This window comes from Hemicordylus capensis, chromosome 1 (assembly GCF_027244095.1).
Source record: "Hemicordylus capensis ecotype Gifberg chromosome 1, rHemCap1.1.pri, whole genome shotgun sequence".
Classification (NCBI taxonomy): domain Eukaryota; kingdom Metazoa; phylum Chordata; class Lepidosauria; order Squamata; family Cordylidae; genus Hemicordylus; species Hemicordylus capensis.
Window position 1 is genome coordinate 57,100,613 of NC_069657.1, and position 23,275 is coordinate 57,123,887.

The 23,275-nt window shown below is 43.3% G+C and overlaps 1 protein-coding gene across 8 annotated transcripts in view; it reads right to left on the bottom strand.

Moving 5' to 3' along the window:
• Positions 1 to 23,275, bottom strand: part of AKAP6 (A-kinase anchoring protein 6) — a 392,941-nt gene that overhangs the window by 257,556 nt on the left and 112,110 nt on the right. For 7 of the 8 annotated variants that reach the window (XM_053282865.1, XM_053282863.1, XM_053282862.1 and 4 more), the window contains 2 exons: positions 11,295 to 11,561; positions 3,411 to 5,225 (listed from right to left, as the gene is read on the bottom strand). In XM_053282865.1, coding sequence (XP_053138840.1) covers positions 3,411 to 5,225; positions 11,295 to 11,561 — 2,082 coding nt within the window. The remainder of the gene's footprint in view (positions 1 to 3,410; positions 5,226 to 11,294; positions 11,562 to 23,275) is intronic. The other variant, XM_053282861.1, reaches the window with a different exon arrangement.

The window sequence follows — 23,275 nt, forward strand, 5'->3', positions numbered from 1 at the left end:
AGAGAGAGAGAAAATAAATATATAAAGAAAATATTTTGTAGAGGAAGATATCTGTTTTTGGTTTTTGTTTTAAACAGAACAAGGATAAAGAAAAAAACTCTCTGACTAGCCTGAGATGTTACCCTGTTGGTGGATGACAAAAAGCAGGTGGTAAGGGTTAGCCACATGACCTCACAGATATTGGAGCAGAAGAGAGAGAAAGAGGAATCTTGCAAACTCCTGATTAGGTCTTCGGTCTCCTGCTGAAGCCCATCTATGAGACAGACAGAAAACACCCAGAACAATAACTACAAATATTTATATACCGCTTTTCAACCAAAGTTTCCAAAGTGGTTTACACAGAAAAATAATAAATAAATAAGATGGATCCCTGTCCCCAAAGGGCTCGCAATCTAAAAAGAAACATAAGATAGACACCAGCAGCAGTCACTGGGGTACTGTGCTGGGGGATGGATAGGGCCAGTTACTCTCCCCCTGCTAAATAAAGAGAATCACAATGTTAAAAAGGTGGCTCTTTGCCAAGTTAGCAGGGGAGATCAGAACAACTTCCACCACTATTGCTGACTAGAAACTTCAAACTAGTCAGCCATATTTTCTCTACAAATATGTATTTCTCCATCACTCTTGTCACATGTACAGCCTGATTCTAAGGGTCGGCTTTAGCAGCTGCAGTGTAAATGGAGGCTTTTGCTTCATCCAAGACATAGCTTTATCTGGCCTACTTTTCAAAAGCCTGACCTCCATCTTATTGCTATAAAATTCGCTTGTATCTGTACAGGGGATTTGGGGCTAGTCTTTTGGGGATTCCCAGGATTCATATCTTGGCTTCCTCAGCCAAGGATTCGTATCCTGACTTCCTCAGGAAGTCTGGTTAGGACATAATGAGATTTGCTAGGTTGGACATCAGCAAATCCTGGCTTGTTCTAAACAGAGGACAGAAGCAGAAAACATTCCATCCTCGTGCACAAAAGGGAAGGGGGAGAGCACAAACTGAAAGTTCATGAACATCACTTTGAACCAGCAATATACCATGGTTACATATGACATCTGAACTAAGCCTCTCTCTCTTTTCCTTCCTCGTGTGGTGGGAAGTCAAGGGCAGCCATTACAGATTCAGTTTTGTTTTAAAGGAGACAACACCTGGCATTTATAAGCCCTAACCCCAAATGTTATGTTGTAGCTGTGTTCACAAATCTGTACAAACATGCATATTTTTGTGTCAATGGGTGTACCTGCATTCATTCGAAAGGGGTTTCAAATGTAACCTTGTTACAGATCCTCTCCAATGCATGCTACACACATGAGTTGTACTGATGTTTCTGTCTTCAGCATATTGTGAATAACTGTACCGGCACAAAGATCTGTTCCATCATGTAAGCAGCACCTGTAAGCTGCGGCACTCTGCCCGCAATCCCATGCAGGGTGGCGATGTTCCGCTCAGCATCTGGCGGGGCTGCAGCATAGCCCTTGTCTCTGCGCATGTGCATATGCAGAGGCTAGGGCTATGCCATGGCCCTGCTAGATGCCGGGTGGAACGCTGCAGCTTGCAGGTGCTGCTGACATGATGGTAAGCACCTGCTGATTTCCTCCTTAAAGGTGCCTCTCACCACCTTCCCGGCACTGCCCTCACCAGCCATTCCTGGCCTGCACACTGTTTTAAGGAGATCTCTGCAACAGCCCTGGGGCTTCCTAACAACAAGGCTGGACTGTACAGAACGTTGACCACTGTTTTTAAAATTAAGAAGAGTAGGTAGATTAATAAATGTAGTAATCATAAGATGGGGAAAATTAATTAATAAGTCAAAATGGCTCCTTGTGCAGTATTAGAATTAAAAGCAAACAATGTGCATAATCGAGTGTTCTGTTTAGGGGGAAATTTCAGATCAAGCAAATTATTTTACTAGAAATATGCATAGTAAAGTGTGCTGTCAAGTCGATTTCGACTCCTGGCGCCCAGAGAGCCCTGTGGTTTTCTTTTGGTAGAATACAGGAGGGATTTACCATTGCTTCCTCCCACACAGTATGAGATGATGCCTTTCAGCATCTTCCTATATCGCTGCTGCCCAATATAGTAGCAGCAGGGATTTGAACTGGCAATCCTCTGCTTGGTAGTCAAGCATTTCCACGCTGTGCCACTTAAGGTGGCTATGCATAATACAACCTTACAGATAATAGATTTTTCACTTCCTGAAACAGGAATCTAATACAATTAAAGTATGAAAACTCAGCAGATGGTTTCTGATCACTTAATTTCTGAATTGGTTTTCTTTTATAAGAAATATTTTTCTTCAGACATTAGTTGAATTAATTGCTATATATTTTTTGCAAAGCCTTTTAACCTCAAAGGAAATTATCCATGTTCCATAACAAAATTTCAAAACTGAAAGAATGTTCACAGTGTAAACATTAATGAATAATATTGTTTTTTCCTCCCCAAGTATAAAAGCAATTCATATTTTGGTTCAAACCCAGCTGAAGTTAGTTGTGTTTATATCTAACTTAAGTCTTAATTTCAGTGGGATTTAAGCACAGCTAACTGTAGTTGGATTTGGGCCTAAGGGTTTGGATACTATTGTGTAAGTTAGTACTGTATGTTCGATTAGTTTTGTGTAATTAACATTCATTTAACATTGGCTGCTTTAGTCAAGATATTTGTTGGTAAATAAGTTCAGGGGGGGAAACAGTGCTAAGAAAACATCAACATTAATAAACACAATTAAAACAAAATATGCCTCTTTTCTAAATACACAGCCATGATCCATTCACAGTCAAGTACTTTAAAATCTAATTGGTTTAACTTGGAAAAAGTTAGACACATGCTTCAGTATCCCACTGAAATCAAGGGAACTTGTAAGCTTTTAGCTTTTGAGATTGCTAAAAGCAAGAGAAAGCAAGTTCATCAAACCCGCCCCTCCCCCCCACTCTTTAACAAACCAAATACTGTGGTGCACTTGGATATTATTATTTTTTATGTCACAATTTGATCAGGCACTGGTCAGGGACTGAGCTACCTGCAAGATCAAAGAGGGGCTCGCCTTAAGGTCTTTGGAGCCTCAAAGTCCAAGCCAACTTGACTCAAAGTCCAGAGGAGCCAGTTACAACCCAAGGCTCTAGTGGTGTGCAGTCTAAGCAGCTCACACCATCTGTTGTTTTAAGCCTTCCTTCCTTCCTGAGTCCCATCCCTGCTGGTGACCAAGAAGCAGACACTGGAAGCACATCGGCTTCCAATAACAGCAGAGATCCTTACTCATGCTACACCAACATTTACCGACGTTATGAACCATAACATTGTGGCCTGTTTCAACCCAGTCCTGTGCTTACTTATAATTTTCTCCCATCCACACTTTGTTCCATGCCAAAGGATGCAATACAAATGAAAGAATGCACTGTAAAGTTAGTTTCTTTCTTACCTCCATTTTTTCCCATATAATTTCATAATTATCCTGATGTTGTATATCTTGCATCAGCTGCTGAATTAAAGCTGATTTATTTGTGGTAGATATTTCATTTTTATCAGAGGACAGAGTCACTGATGGTCTTTGCAGTTTGTCTTCTAGATATTTTTTAATACTAGGTGAAGATGTACAAAGCTCTTCATCTGAAAGAATGTCACTAAGGGGGCCAGATTCAATGCTGTCACCAACTGAAGATACTATATCACTTGATGAGCTTGGTGACACCCTGCCTAACCTTTTGTGCTTCTTTTTAATCTGATATGATGGGTAAAGCTCAGAGTCTGAGTTCATTTCTGAAAGTTCCCAGTCATCAATGTTTTGAATGGTCTCTCCTTGAGGTTTCTGAGGAAGTAGTTTTGTCAGATTTTCTAACTTTAAAGCTAGTACTTCAGTCTGCTTGAGGTGAGATGGAAGTGCTAAGTATTCATCAGAACCATACCACGCTTCAACAACTTTGCCATCTGTATTAATGTGGCTTGGTGAAGAGGAGTGAGTCTTTTTGCCCTTATTTCTTGGAAGAACTGGGGATGAGGATACAACAGATTCTGAACCAGCTGAAGAGCCACTCACTGGGCTATGTGCTGGTGAAGCAGAATTTTCTCGTTCACTGCAGTATTGACCATTCTGTTCCTGTTGTTTACAAGGATCAGAAGATGTGGAAGCTGAATCACTTTCTGTTCCTTCCATGGACTGCAAGCTATGGAAAGATATTCCATTTTGCAAAGCAGAGACCCCTGGTTTTTTCACCCGATTTGTTGCTGTTGCATTTGATCTGATTCCAGATATCCTACATGACGCCACCTCCTCAGGAATGTCGTGTGCCTTCTTGCACCTCACCTTCTCTCTTCTAGTGTTGTCATTAGACTTACCCACACCCATGGGGTCTTCCTTAAAATGATTCTGTATTGTGTCTTTAAGATTCTGATCATCAATGTTGTGTAAACAACCACATGACTGACTGATAGCAGAAGGGCAGTTAGTGTAAGCTGTTTGTAAAGTCAGGCAGAGCTTGGATCTGTCTGGTGGATCTAAGAGTGAGGGTGTGCTCCTACTTATTTCTGTCTTAAACATTAGAGAGATCTGATTTTTTATATCATTGACCATCATGTCAGTTTTAAATATATCTTCTTTTAGAAACAAACCTCTTTTAGGCAAGGTGGGCTGTGTGGGAGAATCCTCATTGTAATCAAAGCAGTCTCTTATAGATCTCTTGGGAGTTAAGTTTTCACAGTGCGGATGTTGCTTGCTTTTTGTACCTTGGGAGGACAAGGGATTGAATTCTTGTTTTACTAAGTCAGAAAGAATCTCACTGTCGAGCGATATAACAGACTCCTCAGTGAAAGATGCTTTACAAAGAGATGAGTTTCCTGAAATATGAGAGAGTGAAAGTTCAGTGGATACAGCTGGTGATACTTTGCCACTTTTGCCTTCCTCCTGATGGTCTGTTGGCAGAGGTAAAAGGATTTCTTTTGCATGTATGCCTTCATTGCACTTGGAAGCAATTGAATCAGTTGCTACTGTCAGTAACCCTACACTTCTGATAAGCTCTGGAAAGTCTTTTTCCATTTCACTGCAGTTCCAGGACTCAAATGGTTTCACTTTAGCCTGACCAGTGGTCATGTCACCAAGAGCACCAAGCAAGTCCTCACTAGGACTGTAGTCAGACAGCTCAAATGCAGTGATTCCACAATCCAATGATAAGTAATTTTGAGAACATTTGATAGTTAACTGTCCTGAGTCATCAACTTCTGTTAAAGAGTCAAGACGGTCCTACAACAAAAGAGAAACAGGAAATGGTTTTGTAAAACAAAGGTGTCATTTGAATGAGTTGAAGATTGACTTTGTGAATATTTAAACCCATTACAATATATTAAAAATTAAAAACATAAAAACCATACATGATCCAATAAAAACCACACCAAAAAGTCTATTATTTGGTACTGTTGGGTGTTTTAAGTTGTATTGTTTTTCCATATATGTTTACATTTTGAAGATTTTAAATCAAAAGTTCAGATATAAATATTAGTGCAAACATGTTGCACTATCCAGTTCCGCTAAGTTGAGAAGTTGTCTCCCAGACTAGTGTTGTGCTAGTGCAGCAGGATGTGCTTGCACAACCTGTGATATGTCTCCTGCTGTGAAATCTCTTCCTCAGTCCATATATGTTACAGGAAATGATGCAAAGCTACCTGCTATCCTTATTGCATGAGAACGGCACAACACTTGCTCAAGACTGTAAGAGACTGAGCAATTTTGCTTGTCCACTTAGCTCTGGGATCTTTTTTCATGAATGCATCTTTGTTCATTGCACTAGTGCGTTGTTATTCTGGATGTCCCTGACTATTGAGTAATAAGCTCTATTCAACTTTTTATATGCTGTTTAAAGTATTATTAAACATTACAGTAATATACTACTACTTATATACCTCTTTTCAACAGAAGTTTGCAAAGTGGTTTACATAAATAAATAAGATGATTCCCTGACCCAAAAAGCTCACAATCTAAAAAAATTAACATAGGGTAGACACCAGCCACTGGACGAATGTGGAGCTGAGGTTAGAGAGAGCCAGTTGCTCCCCCACCCTGCTAAATATGAGATTCACCACTTTGAAAGGTGCCTCTTTGCTGAATTAGCCTGGGTCTAACTGATTAAAGTTTCCTGCTTGATCATTTTCCAGGGCACTATTCCAATACATGCAATATATGCTCCATCCATTCTCCCTTGCACCCCTTTAAAGGCCTGGCACTCCAGCTTTGAATACCTATTGTCACCCTTTCCCTTTCCCTTCAAATATGGACCACAAGTAGGCATGAATTAAGTGTGTGTGGGCGGGGCAGGGGGGTAAGCAGACAGAGAGGCTATTCACACGATGGGAGGAAATTGGGCTAGTGGAGGCTAGCTCGATTTGCTCCCATCGTGTGAACCACCAGGCTTGGCTGTGAGCCTGGTGGTTCCTAAGTGGGTAACCCGCCAAAGAACCCCTGCCCTTGAATCAGGTTTGTGGAGCGAGCGCTCCGCAAACCCAGTTTTTTACTCATGTGTTGCCGTGGTGCGGCAACTCATGAGTAGACTCCTGACTGGGAGGCTGAAAAGCAGCCTCCTGGCTGGGGGGTCTCTCCAGCATGCCCTGCGTACTTGCACAGAGCATGCTGGAGCTTCTGGGGGCAGCATGGCCCCTGAGCTCCCCAGCCCCCGCCGCTCCGTGACGCTCTGCTGCGGCCGCCCAGAGCAGACTGCTGCTCGTCTGCAGGGAGAGTGGGCTAAGCTCACTCTCCCCACAAACCCCCCAGAGGCTCTTCTCACTAATTGTGAGAAGAGCCTCAAAGTGCAAGAGGGCATAATTACAGAGGGTTCCTTTAAGACTTACAAGGTGGTCAATTAAGGCAACATTCCCATGGCTAATTTAGCATGTGCTTTGCCTCTGAGGGCATCGCTAATAAGGAAAGTCTCACAGCTGACTTTCATATGGTCAAAGGCAAAATCCTTCCAGGGCAAGTAGGAACAAGGCTGTAGCAAACTCAGTAATCAAGTGAGCTTAAACAAGACAAAAGTCTAGGTAAGTGAGGGCATCTGGCCAGAGGGTTTCCCCCCTTGTTTCCTTTCCTTTTTTGTATACTGGAACTAGGCCCAGAATTTTAACAAACATCTTTAACAAAGAATGTAATGACTCATAAAAATGAATATTCATGCCTGTCAGGTCTTGTTTACATCCTGGGCTTGGAGATAGGCTTGTGGGATTCAAAGCCATACTTTACATGGATTTTTACATGGATTTTTATTCATCTAGGAAAGTTCATTTTGAAAATGCTAGCCTGGATATACTCCCTGACAAAATATTTCTCTAGAAGCCCGGCAGGAACATGTTTACACCAGTAAATGGCATACCAGACTGAAGCAGCAGCAGACAAATGGCAGGTGTAGACAGGAAATGGAGGTGGGAGAGGAAGGGAGTGGGCCTAGGCATGTCTTTTGGTCTTGATTTCAGCATCACCCACCCTATTTGAATCAAGTTCAGCAGAGGATAAATAAGAAGTCATTGATATTTTTATCAGCAAGCCAGCAATGTCTTTGCAAGAAAATTTGTTTAAAACTACTGACTGGTAAGTAGAGAAGCAATTGTGAGAAAATAAATCCATCATATAATCAGCAAATTCAGTCTCAATAACTAGCAATATGACAGGTAAAGTTCTTTTTAGCATGGAATTGTGTAAAACAGAACAACAGCAAAATCAATTTGGGCTTTAGACTAGTGCAAATCTCCCATATTTAAAGCCTGTACTGTATGCTTAAAGTTTGTATTTAGAACAAGGCTCTTGATTAGGGATGTGTACGAATCATGATTCAATCACTGATTTGCAGCACAAACTAGGCACCTTTAAAAGGCAGGTTGGCAGGATGCCTCCCCAGCTGCCTTCATGTGTTAGCGGCACTGCCCCAGCTACCCTTGCGTATGCCTTGTGTGTGTCGCTGTCGCACAAGGGTAGCTGAGGGAGCACCGGTGGCGCGTGAAAGCAGCTGGGGGTGTCCCAATAGGAAGCTGCGGTGAGTGGTGGAGGAGCAGGTATGGACCTGCTCTCCTCCCTTTTAAAGGTGGCCAGGCTGTGCTGCAAATCAGTAATGGATCTGATGAGCCTGAACTGACCACATTTTTGCCTGGAGTCATCTTATTTATGTATTTATTATTTCTCTATGTAAACTACTTTGGAAATTTTTGTTGAAAAGTGATATATAAATATTTGTTGTTGTTGGAAAATGGATTTAAAGTTCAGATTCAGGGATGTGTGTAAAGTACATGCTAAACTACAGCATCCTCCTAGTTTTGCTCCGTGCTACCAAAAATCCAACTGCCTCAGGCAGCCTCAATTGATCTGCCATAGACAATCCTTTTCATAAGACCATAAACTACTGGCTGGACTTCACATTGGACTTGTTCTCATGACCCTAAACAGGGACAGAGTAGTATTCAGCCAGGGTAGGAGAGTCATGCACACTCCTGGTCAGCGGTTGTGTGAATCCAAAGGTAAGAGGAAGGAGAGTGATTGTGTGGAAGATGGGTAGGATGGGCACAGCCATCCCACATTCTGTCTCCAGCATTTTATTGAAAGTGGATAAAAAGCCATCCTACCCAGCTCCCACACAATCTCTCTCCCTTCCTCTGACCTTGATCTTTGGATTTATACAACCACTGATTGACAGTGCCCATGACTCTCCTACCCAGCCCTGGGTGCTACTTCTACCCTGTTTAGAGTCATGAGACTAGTCCCCTTAAGATACATGCATAATTTGACCCTATTTCTGAGTTATTATTTCTTTCAGTTAAATAGTAGCCATTGGTGGGGCATCAGAACTACACATGACTTGTGAGGAAGGCTACCCTTCCCTGGCACCACAATCTCAATGAAAACTACATCCCCAAAGATGTTATTAACTCCATGAGGGAAGCTCCCATTGCCACCAATGGAAGCAGGAGTGTCATTTTCAATGGGACTGCTGTGTACCTCCTTCTCCATGCACCATGGGCTCAATCTTAATGGCAGCCGCTATTCAACCTTTTAAAAATGCAGAGTCAAACTACATGTTTACTGTAATGTGTAGTTTGGCCCAAAACTGGGAGGAGAGAAAGGAAGCATATATCTTAGAAACAGTATTTCGATTTCCCTGAGGAACCGTTCAAAAGGCATTGGATAACACTTGGCTGAAATATTCAAGTCTTTCTCATAGCACCCGTAGGACGTCCCTTCTGCTTTCTACACACTCCTTCCCTGGCAGAGTGATATAAAGGCCTTGTGTGAGAACTAATTTAAACACAAAAATGGCCATGCCAGGAAAATTTACACAGGCAAGCATGCTAGATCGCTGGCATAATATGTTAAAAGATTTTGCTTTGCCCCAGCTCATGACTGTGCAGCATTTCCATGCCAGTGATCAATAGACCAAGAAAATGCTTCATACTTATGGAATCATTGGATTTTAGAGTTTCAAGGGCCTTATAATACCCTGCTAACTGGGCAAAGAGGCATCTTTTAAAAGTGGTGATTCTCATTTATTTTTATTTTATTTTATTTACATATTTGTATACCGCCCAAAACTTACGTCTCTGAGCGGTTTACAACAAAATAAAAAACAGAAAGTAAAACATTAGTTAAAACAAAAACAAAGTCTAAAACATTACAACAATTTAAAAATTTTAAAACAACATTCCAAAACAGCATTAAAACCATTTAGCAGGAGGAGAGCAACTGGCTCCATCCATCCCAGCACAGTACTCCTCCAGTGACTGTTGCTAGTTACTTTCTTCTGATTCTTTTTAGATTGTGAGCCCTTTGGGGACAGGGAGCCATCTTATTTATTTATTATTTCTCTATTTAAACTAGGGATGTGCACGAAATGGTTCGTGCACTCCTGGGAGGTAGGAGGGGGGTTCCTTTAAGGTGCCCTTACCTATGCTGCTGTTCCCCCCCCCAACCAGCGCTCTCCCCAAAAGTGTTGGCGTGGGGCTGCAACATACCTCCCTGTAGTCCCGGTCAGCGTCGTACTGGAAATGGCCAGTGTGCATACGCATAGCGCACAATGCTTTTTGGGAGAGTGCTGGGGGGGGGAGTGATGGGGCAGGTAAGGGCACCCTCCCTGCCCCTTAAAGGACCCCTGCCCCTTAAAGGACCCCTGCCTCCCAACTAGCTCGAATGTCAGCATTCCGAACTGGTTCAGCGCTCCAGAAAAGAAGTGCTGAACCACATCCCTAATGTAAACTACTTTGGAAACCTTTGTTGAAAAGTGGTAGATAAATATTTGAAGTTGTATAGCCAACCCCTGCTCAGTGGAGGAAACTTCTACATTATCCCTGATAGATGGTCATCCAGCCTCTGATTGGTGAAAGAGAGTGAAAGAGAGCCCTGCACTGTACAGTCAAACAACATACTGCATGTGCCTGGGCTGGTTCATGGGTGTACTCTAGATTCCTAAGCACACTGTGTGGGTCTATGCTTTTCAACACACTGTGATGGCCCTTGTGTGGAGTGCTTGTGTTGGTATGTGCTTTTCAGCAACTTCCACTCCACATCACAGACATTACATTAAAATGGTCCTGAAACACCATGTTCCAAGTGGTGCTTTTGAGCTGCTTTTGATCTGGCATCTCTTCAGCCTCGTACCAAATGTTATGGTGTTATATCGGTGGGGCTGGGTATACCTGGCTTTCAGTACACCAGGAATTACGTACATCTACAAAATCGGAATGCAAATCTGTGGTGCTAAATGCACTCTATTTTGAGTAGATTACATTGATTTAAATGTGCTTGACAACACGTATATTTAGGATTGTAGGAGAATCCTGCATAAAACACATGTACATTTGTGCAATCGTGGGGAAAACATTAGGTGTGAACGTAAAAGTACTTAGAACAGCATTGTTAATATGAACCTACAACTTTCCATTAAGTGCAATGTTATGATTGATGCATCCATTAATCACATAATGCAACTAATCCTCTCAGCTATAGTCTATGGGTCTTTACTACTGAGTAGATATAGGCTTTTGTCTTGAGCTCTACAGTCATTTAGTTTTATCCCTGCCACAGCAGCTTCAAAGCAAACATGACAGATCCACACTTTTTTAAAAAAGTTAGTTCAGAACAGATGACTGCAGCACTAATTTAAGACTTATTGCATGACCCTAAAATTGACTGACAGCACTGGGCAGAAGTTAGCTTGAACTGACTGAATTAGCTATATTCTGCTGTAATTGCAAAAGTAACTGGACTCCTTCAAAAAAAAAAAAAAAAAAAAGCTTGAATGTCCAAATGCAACTAAGGGTTAATGTTTGAAAAGTAAATTCTTACATTCATTTGCCATACCTCCTTTGTTTCCTCTGAAAAGGCTTGTAGAATATCAGTCTGCCTGGTGTAATTCCCATTAGCATCCTGCAGTCCCTGTAGAATCCTCTCTCTCAGAACTAGAACAGAAACTCGAAGCTGGTGCCAAAGAAGCTGTACTGTATGGATGTCAACAATCACATTGACCGAATAGGACAGAAGCTTCAGGGAAAATTCAGTCTCTAACAGAGCATGGATTTGTTCAACATGATCAGAGATATCTTCACATATATCCTGTTGATAAAGAGAAAGAAAGATAATATTAGCTGCAAGGTTCCACAATAAACATATCCTACTCTGTAAGTGGCGCAGCAGGGAACTACTTAACTAACAAGCAGAAGGTTGCCGGTTTGAATCCCCACTGGTATGTTTTCCAGACTATGGGAAATACCCATATCAGGCAGCAGCAATATAGGAAGATGCTGAAAGGCATCATCTCATACTGCACAGGAGGAGGCAATGGTAAACCCCTCCTGTATTCTACCAAAAGAAAATTACAGGGCTCTGTGGGTGCCAGGAGTCGAAATCAACTTGACAGCACACTTTACTTTACTTACACTGTTATATATCAACACACACTTCAGAACACAGTGGCAATCCAGAGAGCTATTTAGGAATGTGTAAGGACTTGTACATGTGCATTGATATTTCTCAGTCTTTTGCCCACAGCTGCAACTTATGCTGCAGAGACTGCTTTTGCAGTTCCCTTTAAACTTCTAGGAAACTTTTGGAAAGAGGAGATTTAGGAGAATCGCCATGTTTGCAGAAAACAGCTATAGGATACACTATATAGGCTCCACAGCCCATTGATAAGGCATGACTAAAAGGGCTGTAGAGCCTGCCCTGAACAGCTGTCTTCTGCAAACACAGCATCAAGGAAGAAGCTTAGAACCCAAGAAGGGACATGGTCTTGGGCTATGCCAGGTCCAGGCCACTAATGCTCCTCACTTTATATATTTTATTGGTGGGCTGAGTGACTTTCACTTAGCCTAGTAGAACTCCAAAAGCCAAAAGCATGGTGGGGAGCTCCTGGAAACCAACCACTGAGTGGAAGGGCAGGGACCAGCAAAAACAGATTGCTGGGATTGGCATTACACATTAAAGCAAAATCAGCATGATTGAGTGCATCCATAAGTAATCAACAAGCTTGCAAAAAAGATATCTCCAAATATATTTGATAAATGGGACCGCCCTCTTTTTGTTACTTTAAAAATAGCTAGATGGAAAGAATTTGGCATAGGTCACATTCCAGTAAAATGTGTGTGGCTCTGCAGCACACTCCCAGTTTTGCAATGTGCTGGATTATCCACCTGAGAACTCAAACTAGAACTCTCTTAATTTTGCTTTAAAGTTTATTCGGTGGGTGGGGGCAGAGGCGAAACACAGGAAAGAGCACTATGCCAAAAAGAGTTGATAGACCATCTTGTGAGGGGAATCTTGGGTCCTATACGTTTGGGCCAGCATATCTACTGACAACACCAGTGCAAACCTGGCCTTAAGATACCACACTGGAAGTGTATCATGTTTTGTGCCATTGAGATGATGTAGCTGCTTTTATGTTAACTAATAGCAGATAGTTGTTTGGTAGATGACTGGAAATGTTTTCAAGATTTCTATTCCCATGTCCAGATGGCAACACTGTAAAAGGGCATAATTGGAAAACCAATAATTTGTGAGCTATTGCTAGTGGTAATTGGCACCCTAGGTACAATTCCAAAACAACTTGAAGAGCACTTCAACACCATAGGGGCCACAGAAATCACCATCAGCCAGTTACAAAAAGCAACTTTACTGGGAACAGCCTATATTCTGCGACGATATCTGTAACAATTGACAATAAAATTCTGGCATCCCAAGTCCTTGGGAAGGACTCGATGTCTGGATAAAACAAACCAGTCAATAGCACTTGTCTGACTGTGTAAACAACAACAATAATAATAATGCTGGTGGTTTTAAGTCTCCCTACACTCTACACATAGAAGAAATCAACTAGTGTTACATATTAAAAGACAACAATTGACAGCCTGCTTCCTCTTGACTTCTCAGTCAATGATTGCTTCAAAGGTATGCCAGATATCTAAAGCATGGCCTGCTGCCAAGTGCTCATTTTCAAGAATGAAAGGAAAGACTGGGAAGCAAAACTTGTGTGACATTTTCCATGTAATGTTTAATGCCAGAGCACTTAGGTTCAAATGGATAGTCTATTTAAGTGCAAAGAAAACAACATAATTCCCAAACCAGCCAACCAATGCCCATGTCTCAACTCTACAGATAATTTTATGAATGACACACACACTGACGGATATGTTCTGAGCATAATGCAGGCGAAGCAGACCCACCTGTGTCACTGCAGGGTTCTAACACACATGGTAATGCTGCTGCACAAGGGGGATGTTCTGGTACAGCTTACCCTTGCACAACTGCAGGTCACACACTACTTGCATTATCCCTATGCAAATATCACATGACCTGCAATCATGCAAGGGTAAAGTATATCAAAACAGTCCTCTTGTGCAGAACTGTCACTGCGTTACACCCGGTGATATCCAGCCCAAAATTTATCTCTGTGAAAGGAGGAGAATATATGGGGACAACATACGTGTGTGTGTGTATGCGTGCTTGCACGCGCACACACACAGTCACAGTCACCAGGGACCATGCTTGATGTGCTTTCCTAGGCAGGAGATTTCACAATGGTTGTTGTAGACTATGGCATATGAGAGAACAAGAGAGTATGCACAGTGATAAAAGATATGTTATCTCAACCATGTTTGATTTTTCTGAGCAGACCCCAAAATATTGCCCATGACACCCACAGATGGGGGGGGGACATGTCCCCCTCCACACAAATCCATATCAGAAGGGCTGCTGCCTTTTTATAGAATTCAACTCACCTTCGGTACTACTATGCACTTTGCCTAATCGTATGGTTCAAAAACATAAGGCAATCACGTGACTACAAAAATGACATAGTAGTTTTTGTGTTTCATAGACTGAATAGAAACATCTTTGATCATGGAATTTCTCAGGGAACAGATTCAATATCTATTACAGCACCAACTGCCCACTTAACTCAGTCTAGCAGACTGTGCATCCAGTAATTCACAGCTGCTATGATCTGTCACTTAAAGTCAGAGCCCCCTATGTTAACAGCATAAAAATACTGCTGTAAACAAGACCTACACACTGACAATACAATCTTAAGCATGTTTAATTGCAAGTAAGTCCCATTGAATTCATTAGGATTCACTCTCAGGTTAAGTGTGCATAGGATTGCAGCCATGGATTTTTAAAGATCGCTTTAATCTAGGTTTTTTCTCATGTATTTTAAAGTAAAAGCCTGATATTCTTTCTTCTAGAGACAGATACAGCACTGCCAAAACACATGTGAAATCTAGTGGAAGATGAAAGGTGCTAGTGCTTCACAGTTAACAACAGTGACAGAAGCAAATGTTCTTTGGTTGATGTTCTTTGATCTTGCAGTAAACCCCCTCTAAGAAATAAGCCCTTACCCACTGCATATGACAAGCTTACATGCAAAACAAATTCATGGTATTAAGAGCATGTCTGCCTTGTTGATCTTTATTTTAATGAAGTTATGAATTCCTCTGAGGACAGAAATTCCAAGCTAAGCATGGAAACATCATCACACTGACTGTTTCTTCCCCAAAATACACTTTTGTATTCAGATAAGATTAGAACCCTTACCTTATTCATTTTAGTGACTTGTATGAAAAAAGTTATATACCTGATTGTGCGACACCACATATGTGTTTAGGACTATTCCAGTTCCATAAGGGTCTGATTCTTTAAGGGAAATAATTATAGTGGCACACGTGCTGCACAACCTTAGGAGGATGCAGCAAGTTCTCTATCCTCACAATAATCTGTGTGTGTGTAAAGTTTGCTGTGCAGCTACAGTGCACAAAGGGTGGGGGGAGAGGGGGAAACAATTTTCACTTCACTTCAATTCTCACAAAAGCCCTTTTTACATACAGAGAAATGTCTGAGAGTGTCACACAGCCCTTAGCATATATATAGCATTTTCTGAGAGTTCAAATAATTTCTTAAACATTATGGCCAACATACAGACCAACTCCATGCTAGTGGAGCATTGTTTTTGTCATGCATGGGGGACACTTTTAGTAATTCCTCCCTAACCTCCATAACCCTCTGTGTCTCCTCAAAATATGTCCCTGAGGGTTGCAGGATCCTCAAGGACATATTTTCAGAAGACATCTAGGGCTTCACAGGGAAGGGGGAAATCATTAAAAAAATCATCCCCCTTGCACAATAGAAATGTTGTTGCACCAGCACAGCATTAGTCTGGGTGTCAGTCACTGTCAATAACTCTAACAACACTGTAAAGTAGGTTGCAATCATTTGAATTACTGACTCTTTGAGAGAAATGCCGTGTTTACACTGTGCATTATCATCATCATCATCATCATCATCATCCATATGTCTCCATCGAAATGCCAGCAACCCCATGTAAGTCCTTAGCTTAGAGCTCTGGTTAAAGGGCTGGGGGGAATTTGGAAAGCTAGGGCATTTGTGCTCACTGAACTACTGTATTTTCTTTAAGATCCCCTCCCAAGAAGGTTACATTTCTCAAAATATTACCACACAACAATGAGAAAAGAGTAAGAAAGTCTCACTTGAACTCATGAGTATGATGAACAAAACCAACACAGAACTATCACATGCATATACATTGTTGTTTTTTAAGTAACACAGACAATATAGATCAATGGCTGCAAAAAGATACAGAAAAATCTGGAGGGGGGGGGAGGAATCAGACACATGCATAGGACTAGGCATAGCAGCTACAATCCTGTGCACATAGAGTCAAACTCAATGAGATCCATGATTAGTTTGTTAGTCAGCAGCATGGTGTGGCTGCTTTGAAGATCCGGGAAGGGGTGTATGGGACAGCATTTTAACCTTTTCCTTTCTTGCCTTTCCCCTAGTCTATAGCACCCACTTCCCAGTACCTGTCTCCACACACCCCAGCTAATAGCAGCTTTGGAGGGGGTGGCCTGGTTCACACGCCAAGGTGATTTACTGTATGGCCCAAGATGAATCCCACCTTGGTGTGGGTTCACACAATCACACTAATGCCAGTAACCCACATTAAACCTAAATTTGGACATTTGTGTGAACCAGGCCAGCATATGATTTAGAACATAGGGAAAGAACTAAGGAGGCAAAGATTAAATAACCTTTCTTAGAGTGCCACTTTTTTGATCTCCAAAGTGGCTGGTTGGAAATGTTCAAAAGCTACTGCCAGTCAGTGTTGACAATGGTGAGCTAGGTGGACCAATGATCTGGTTGAGTATAAGGTAGCTTTGTATCTTCCTCAGTCTCCCTTCTCGCCCCAATCACTACCTACCTCTCTTAGCTAAGAAAAAAATCCCTAGACTTCTGTGAAGCTCAGTGAGGGAAAAGAGAAAGCACAGAGACCGATGCTTTTCTCAGTTCCTCCTACATCCATCTCTCAGAACTGTTAGTACTCTTATCATAAGAAAACAAGAAGAGTCAAAGTCTATCTGGTCCAGCATCCTATTTTTTGCAGCATCCTGTTTCCCACAGTGGCCAGTCAGCTGACTCTGGCCAGCCCACAAAAAGGAGTCAAGGGCATACCCTTTTGTCCCCATTGTTCTCTTGCAACTGGTATCCAAAGGCAGCATGCCTGCCTAATATCCCCTAACACCCAAGTTCAGGATCCATTGTGAGCATGCTAATAATATAATAAACTATTTGATATATGGACCACTGACTAAGAAAATATCATAGGAACTTTGATTGCAGGAAGAGAGAATTGTGTTAAGAGAATTAGGGGAAGAGAAGAAGCAATAGCAGGCACTCATGGCTTCCGTATCTCACAATAATCTAAGCCAGGGTCCACATTTTTGGCTAGCCTTGGTTGCCAAGCAATAAATGGTTGTCTGGTTCCCTCTACCACCACCCATGCATTTCAGGTGCCTCTACAAAGCAGGGACCAAGTAAGCCCCACTACGCCTCTTCCAAGAAAAGGAGATGCGGAACTTGCCCTTCATTCAGCTAAGGCACTCCAAGTACCATGGCCAAGCAGCAGAAGTACCACCAGCTTTTCCAGCTCCCCAGCTGGAAAACCAGCACTTGTTGGTTTGGCCGTGCTCTGCTGAGGCACTCCGGGCATCTCCATAGTGCAGTAGCCAAAGCCTCTAGCATCATTTTCAACTGTAGGACTGAAAAAAGGTTCTGGGGTTTGCTAGTGTGGCCCTGCACTGCCGAGGCATTTGCACCAGCTTTAATCTCAGCCTTGGACCTGGGGAAAGGGTAGGGATTGGTGCACAACTGAGGATGATCTCTGCCCACTTCTGCAGCTCCAAAGCTGGAAGGAAGGCTGAGGTCCACATATCACACTTACCAGAGGGCAGTGGCACATTCACCATAACAAGTGAAAATGTGAAGACAGGGGTGGAGCTAAAATTGGGCAGATAGGTTAAAAGAACCTGAGCTGCCCAATTCATTGCCTGGCTTGCCCCTTGCCTCTCCCCCTGAACTCTGTGGACCTCCTTTCCCAGCTGGCTTCCTTGTCTGCTGAGTATTTTCTTGGTTCTCTCCCCAAAATACCTGGCTGACAATGAAGCCAGCTGGGAAATGAACTCTGGAGGGCTGTCCTGGCCCTTCCGGGTGCTGGTCATACACATCCCACACCCACCTCCTGTAACATCACATGAAGGGGGCATGGTTGGCATGCATGAGGGGCTGCTGGAAGAAGGACAAACACAAGCTCCCAGCTACTCACCCCTAGCTACTCGCCTGTGTGAAACCCTGGCTCTAGGGCAATAATGGGTTGGACCCCTCCTTTAATCCTAGCCTGAAACATGGGCCCCCATTTTAGTATTTTTAATGTATACTAGCTGGGCTAGGCACAGAACATCTGTGCCTCAGGCCGGCACCACGACTGCCTCCCACCCCCACCCCAGCTGGTTTTCTGGCTGGTCAGCCGGCTGGCTTTTGCCCCCTGCCCACTTCTCTTCTTCTCCCCTTTTCCACCCCCTGCGCTTTCTGGCTTGCGGGCCGGCTGGAAGGATGGCCCTCCAGCTGCTCCCGCCTGCCCACCAACTCCCGGCAATGGCCGCCTCCTCCCGCTGGCTGGGCCCGGCTGAGCGGCCGTCTTCTGCTCCCAGTGGCCAGGCTGGCCTGACACCACCTCCCTCTCCCGGTGGCCAGGCTGGCCCACCACCACTTCCTGCTCCTGGCGGCCACTGGCCGGCATCCCTATTTTTCCCTCCATCCCTGTTGCTAGTCCAGCAACTACTCGCGAACTCTCGCGAGAGCTACCACCAATGGGATTAGCAATGAGTACGTTTAAGAGTATTAAATATATAGCAATAGCACTTACATTTATATACCGCTCCATAGCCGGAGCTCTCTAAGCGGTTTACAATGATTTAGCATATTGCCCCCAACATTCTGGGTACTCATTTTACCGACCTCGGAAGGATGGAAGGCTGAGTCAACCTTGAGCCCCTGGTCAGGATCGAACTTGTAACCTTCTGGTTACAGGGCGGCAGTTTTACCACTGCACCACCAGGGGCTCAACATATAGATGTTCCTCTTTCTCCTTCTCTGTTTCTCCCTGTTTTCTCCTGCTCTCTTTGGGCCAATATGGACAAAACTTTGTCCAACCGGCCCAACCCACATGATTAAGACATGAGCACTGACATGAAAACACACACGTTCCCCTACCCAGTGTGCCATTCCTTAATCACATGGGAGTACTTTAAAGTAGTATTTGGAGTGCATATAGTGAGGTGGTTTGGATTAATCACCCTTCATGTGCTTAGGGACTAGCATGCTTGGGGAGAAAGACATGCTTGCTCATAGTGCATCTATATCTTAATCATGAACCAGTGCTTTGTTTTTCTCAAGGTTTATTTACACTGCAAACATACTGATTTAAAAATCATTCCTTCTCCTCTGGGAACTTAGAATTGCATTTCTGGAATGGGGGGTGGGGTGGAGGTAGAGAATGGGGTGTGGGTGGAGAATGGCGTGGGGGGTAGCATGTATCCCAATTACAATTCCCAGAATTTAGCGGGAGAAGCCAGGACACTTAAAATGCTTATAAAACCAGTTTATATTGTAGTGTATGCATGTACTCTACCTTTCTCCTCCTCCTCTCCCCTTCTCTTTCTAAATCTCTCTCTTCAAATAACAATGAACTACTTTAGATGATACCATCCCTGCTATGCAATTAGGAAGGTGATGCACTGAGAGTGCACTTGTCGGGGTGTTTTTTGTAGATTTAAATGAGAACTTTAAATGAGTTTTTGGAGCATGTGTTCAGGGGACATTTGGATGAACAGCCCCTCACTCACACGATAAAGGGACAAGTGTCAGTACAGCTCCAGATGATATCCCAGTAGGAATATTATTAACATGTCCCCTTCCAAATCACATGAGCAGGGACTGGTCCAGTGTTATGGTGCCACTGGTGCAACCCACCTTAGCTAAGGCTGTAAACCAGTAGCTAAAAAGCAATGTCCTTCTTCGGAAGAGGCAGATCTTTTAAAATGCAATTTCTGGGCTCATAAAACCTGACATCAGGTTTGAAGGTAATAAAAAAAATTTCAAATTACCTTTCTCTAGCACTTCGTCTGAGTGGTGTTAAAAATAGGTTACTGCAATAACGGCCATTTCAAGTTAGACTACCAATTTATCACTTTATTTCTTTTGAAAACAGCATAATTGTCCACATATAAGCATCTAGTCAAATTTATTTCAAAGCTTCCTGTTTTTACAAGTCTTTTGACATTCTCAAATGTTTTGCTTTGTTCACTGCAATTCACATAGTTCATTATTTAAAACATCATTCTATGCAGTCAATCTATGAACATCTTATTGTCTTAAGTGAATTTTGAATGTGTAACTGAAAGAAATATGAACTTCATTTACTGCAAAATACGGTGAACCAATAAGATACATAAACCACAATTTTCATAAAAAGTGAGCCAAGAACAGTAGCTGACATCCTGACTAAATTACTCAATAGTACTACCCAAAATTTACGGTAAAGGAGTACTAAACTTCAATAGGACTTTCTTTAGTAAATGAGGCAGGACATCAGCCAGTGTTTTATGGGCTTCTCATCTGAATCAGTGAATCCCATGTATCAAACTACGTGGCGGCTGTACCATCACCCTTTTTGTCACTTCCCAAGTCCTGGTTTCGGGGAGTAATAAGATCCAGAAACATGCAATTCACAGCCTGGTTGGCAATTCCAGTTTGGAACTAAGGCATGTGGCAGCAGCAGCAGTAGGAGAAAGCTGCCACTTAGATCCATCCTCATTGCCTTTATGCGGTCTTCAGATCTGTCCTTTATGTGTCAGCTGGTGGAGCTGTGGATTCTGTTTGCCAACAAAGCTGTCTGAACCTTGCTGAAGCAGAGTTCCCAGGACTCTGATCACTAAAGGAGGGAGGCAGATGGTGTTTGTCTATATTGTTTATATTGGGCTGGGGTTGTTTGAGCCTGTTTCACTGGGCTGTCATGTAGGGAGAAGCATTATTCTGGTGGATGAGTGGAAGCCTTTTTTTTTTTTTTACTGCACTCCCCCCCGCCGCCGCAAAAAAAAAATTACAACAATGATAAACAGTGGAAAAGAGAGCTCTGACTTATATCTACCAGGGATGTAGCAGCAATTCACTGCCCTGAGCAGGGAACTGAATTAAAGACCTCCAAAGTCCCATCCAGCTACAAGATTCTAAGACTCCTTCCTCTATTTCTTCAGAAAGAAGGGAGCAGCACTTGTGGCACAGTGGGGAAATGCTTGACTAACAAGCAGAAAGTTGCCAGTTTGCATCCCCGCTGCTACTATATTGGGCAGCAGCGATATAGGATGCTGCTGAAAGGCATCATCTCATACTGCATGGGAAGAAGCAATCATCTCATACTGTGTGGAAGGAAGGTTTACAAGAGGTAAACCCCTCCGGTATTCTACCAAAGAAAACCACAGGGCTCTGTGGGAGCCAGGAGTTGAAATCGACTTGACGGCACACTTTACTAGGAAAGGAGGAGGAGCAGGCTCAGAGCCTCAGATTTTGGTGCCCTCCCATTCTCTTGCAGGTGTTTCCCTGATTTCAAAAAAGAGAGTGCTATAGAGAGTGCTTATTAAGAGGAGCTCCCAACAATCCCTTCTGTCTGCACTTTTGCTCACACACTAGGGATGTGCAAGCTGGCTCAATTCGAACCACAGTTTGAATAGGACTGGTCTGAGAGGTCTTGAGTTCAAACTGGGCCAGCCCCGGTTCTAAGAACCAGTTCACGGGCTGGTTCAGGGGGGTATACTTGTAAAGGGGAACCCAACAAGGATTCTTTATGCTGTCTTGAGATCTGTGGACATTCCCTGTACTAATGTGGGGGGGGGCGGAGAGGGAGGGTACTGTTACCTTTACTTTAGAGGAGGTGGGGACAGTGGAGGTAATGGTGGTGGAGACATGCGCGATGGAGGCTCCTCCAATTGCCCCCCCCCCGCTGGCCTCCCAGATGACACCCCAAACTGGCTGCAGCCAGGTTCAGGCCTTTGCTGTAAACATGTAACAAACAGATATCACAGAGATCTGTAGACAACCAGAGCTCTGAAGAGCATTTCAGCCAGTATCTCTATGTTTTTGGAGACAAATGTCTTCCTTTTTAACTTTATGTTTTTCACTGAAAGTGAATCATCAGTGTACATGCAGCAGCCATATCTGTCTTATGAGGGAGAAACTAATGTTCCATTAAGCCCATCAACAGCCTTGATGGGTTTAACTTTGCTTTCAAAATAGCAAAAGTGAAGGCTACATTTCACTTCACTGATCCAGATCAGACCCACAAGGCAGAAGGGTCTGATCTGGATCAGGTGGAGAGAGGGGGGCCTTTAATCATACCCCCACGATGGTCCCCATGGCTTTTGCATGACAAGGAAAAAAGACCAGCACCAATGGGAACTTTTTGTTTATTGTCAAATAGTGTGTGGGGAGTGATTCAGATTGACACCATGGTGGGAGAAAGAGTGAAAGCCCATTCTCACTCTCAAATCATGTGATGACACAAATGGCCTCCACGCATGTGGAGCCAGCGTGGTGTAGTGGTTAGAGTGCTGGACTAGGACCAGGGAGACCCAAGTTCAAATCCCCATTCAGCCATGATACTTGCTGGGTGACTCTGGGCCAATCACTTCTCTCTCAGCCTAACCTACTTCACAGGGTTGTTGTGAGGAGAAACTTAAGTATGTAGTACACCGCTCTGGGCTCCTTGGAGGAAGAACGGGATATAAAATGTAAATAATAATAATAACGTGCGGAGGTCACAAAAACGGCCTCCGCAGGTGTGCAGAAGCCTGGACTGTCATTTGGTAGCCTCGGGATGGGATCTGGATGAGCCCACACTGCTGCCGCCCCCACCACCTCTAAATTAATGATAACAGTAACCTTTCTCTCACCCCCTGCCTTTTATTTCCTGCTGGATTCCCCTTTATATATATATATCCCCTAAACCCACCCATAAACTGGTTTGGCCCAGTTCGAGATGGCCGGACCGGACTGGACCCTGTTCAGCCAGATCTGAGACCAGGCTGGGTCTGTTCAAATCTAGTCCGGATTCGAACCAAACCGGCCTGGCCGATTCGGTGCATATCTGTACCACACACCATGAGCTGAGCTCTCCCTCATTTGCTCATGCTCTTGTCAACAGCCAGACCAGCTGCACCAGGCTGAGCCAACACATCACTGACAAGAGGTGGGGTGGGAAAATCCCAGAGCATTTGTCCTGGGTGACTATTGGGCTTGGAACAGTCAACATGTTGGGGTGAAGGCCAACAGAGTGATGGAGCCATGATGCAGGTTGTTCAAACTCCAGACACACTTGTCACTGAAGTCCAGTTTAACTGGGAATGTCCTCAGTGTCTAGCACAGTG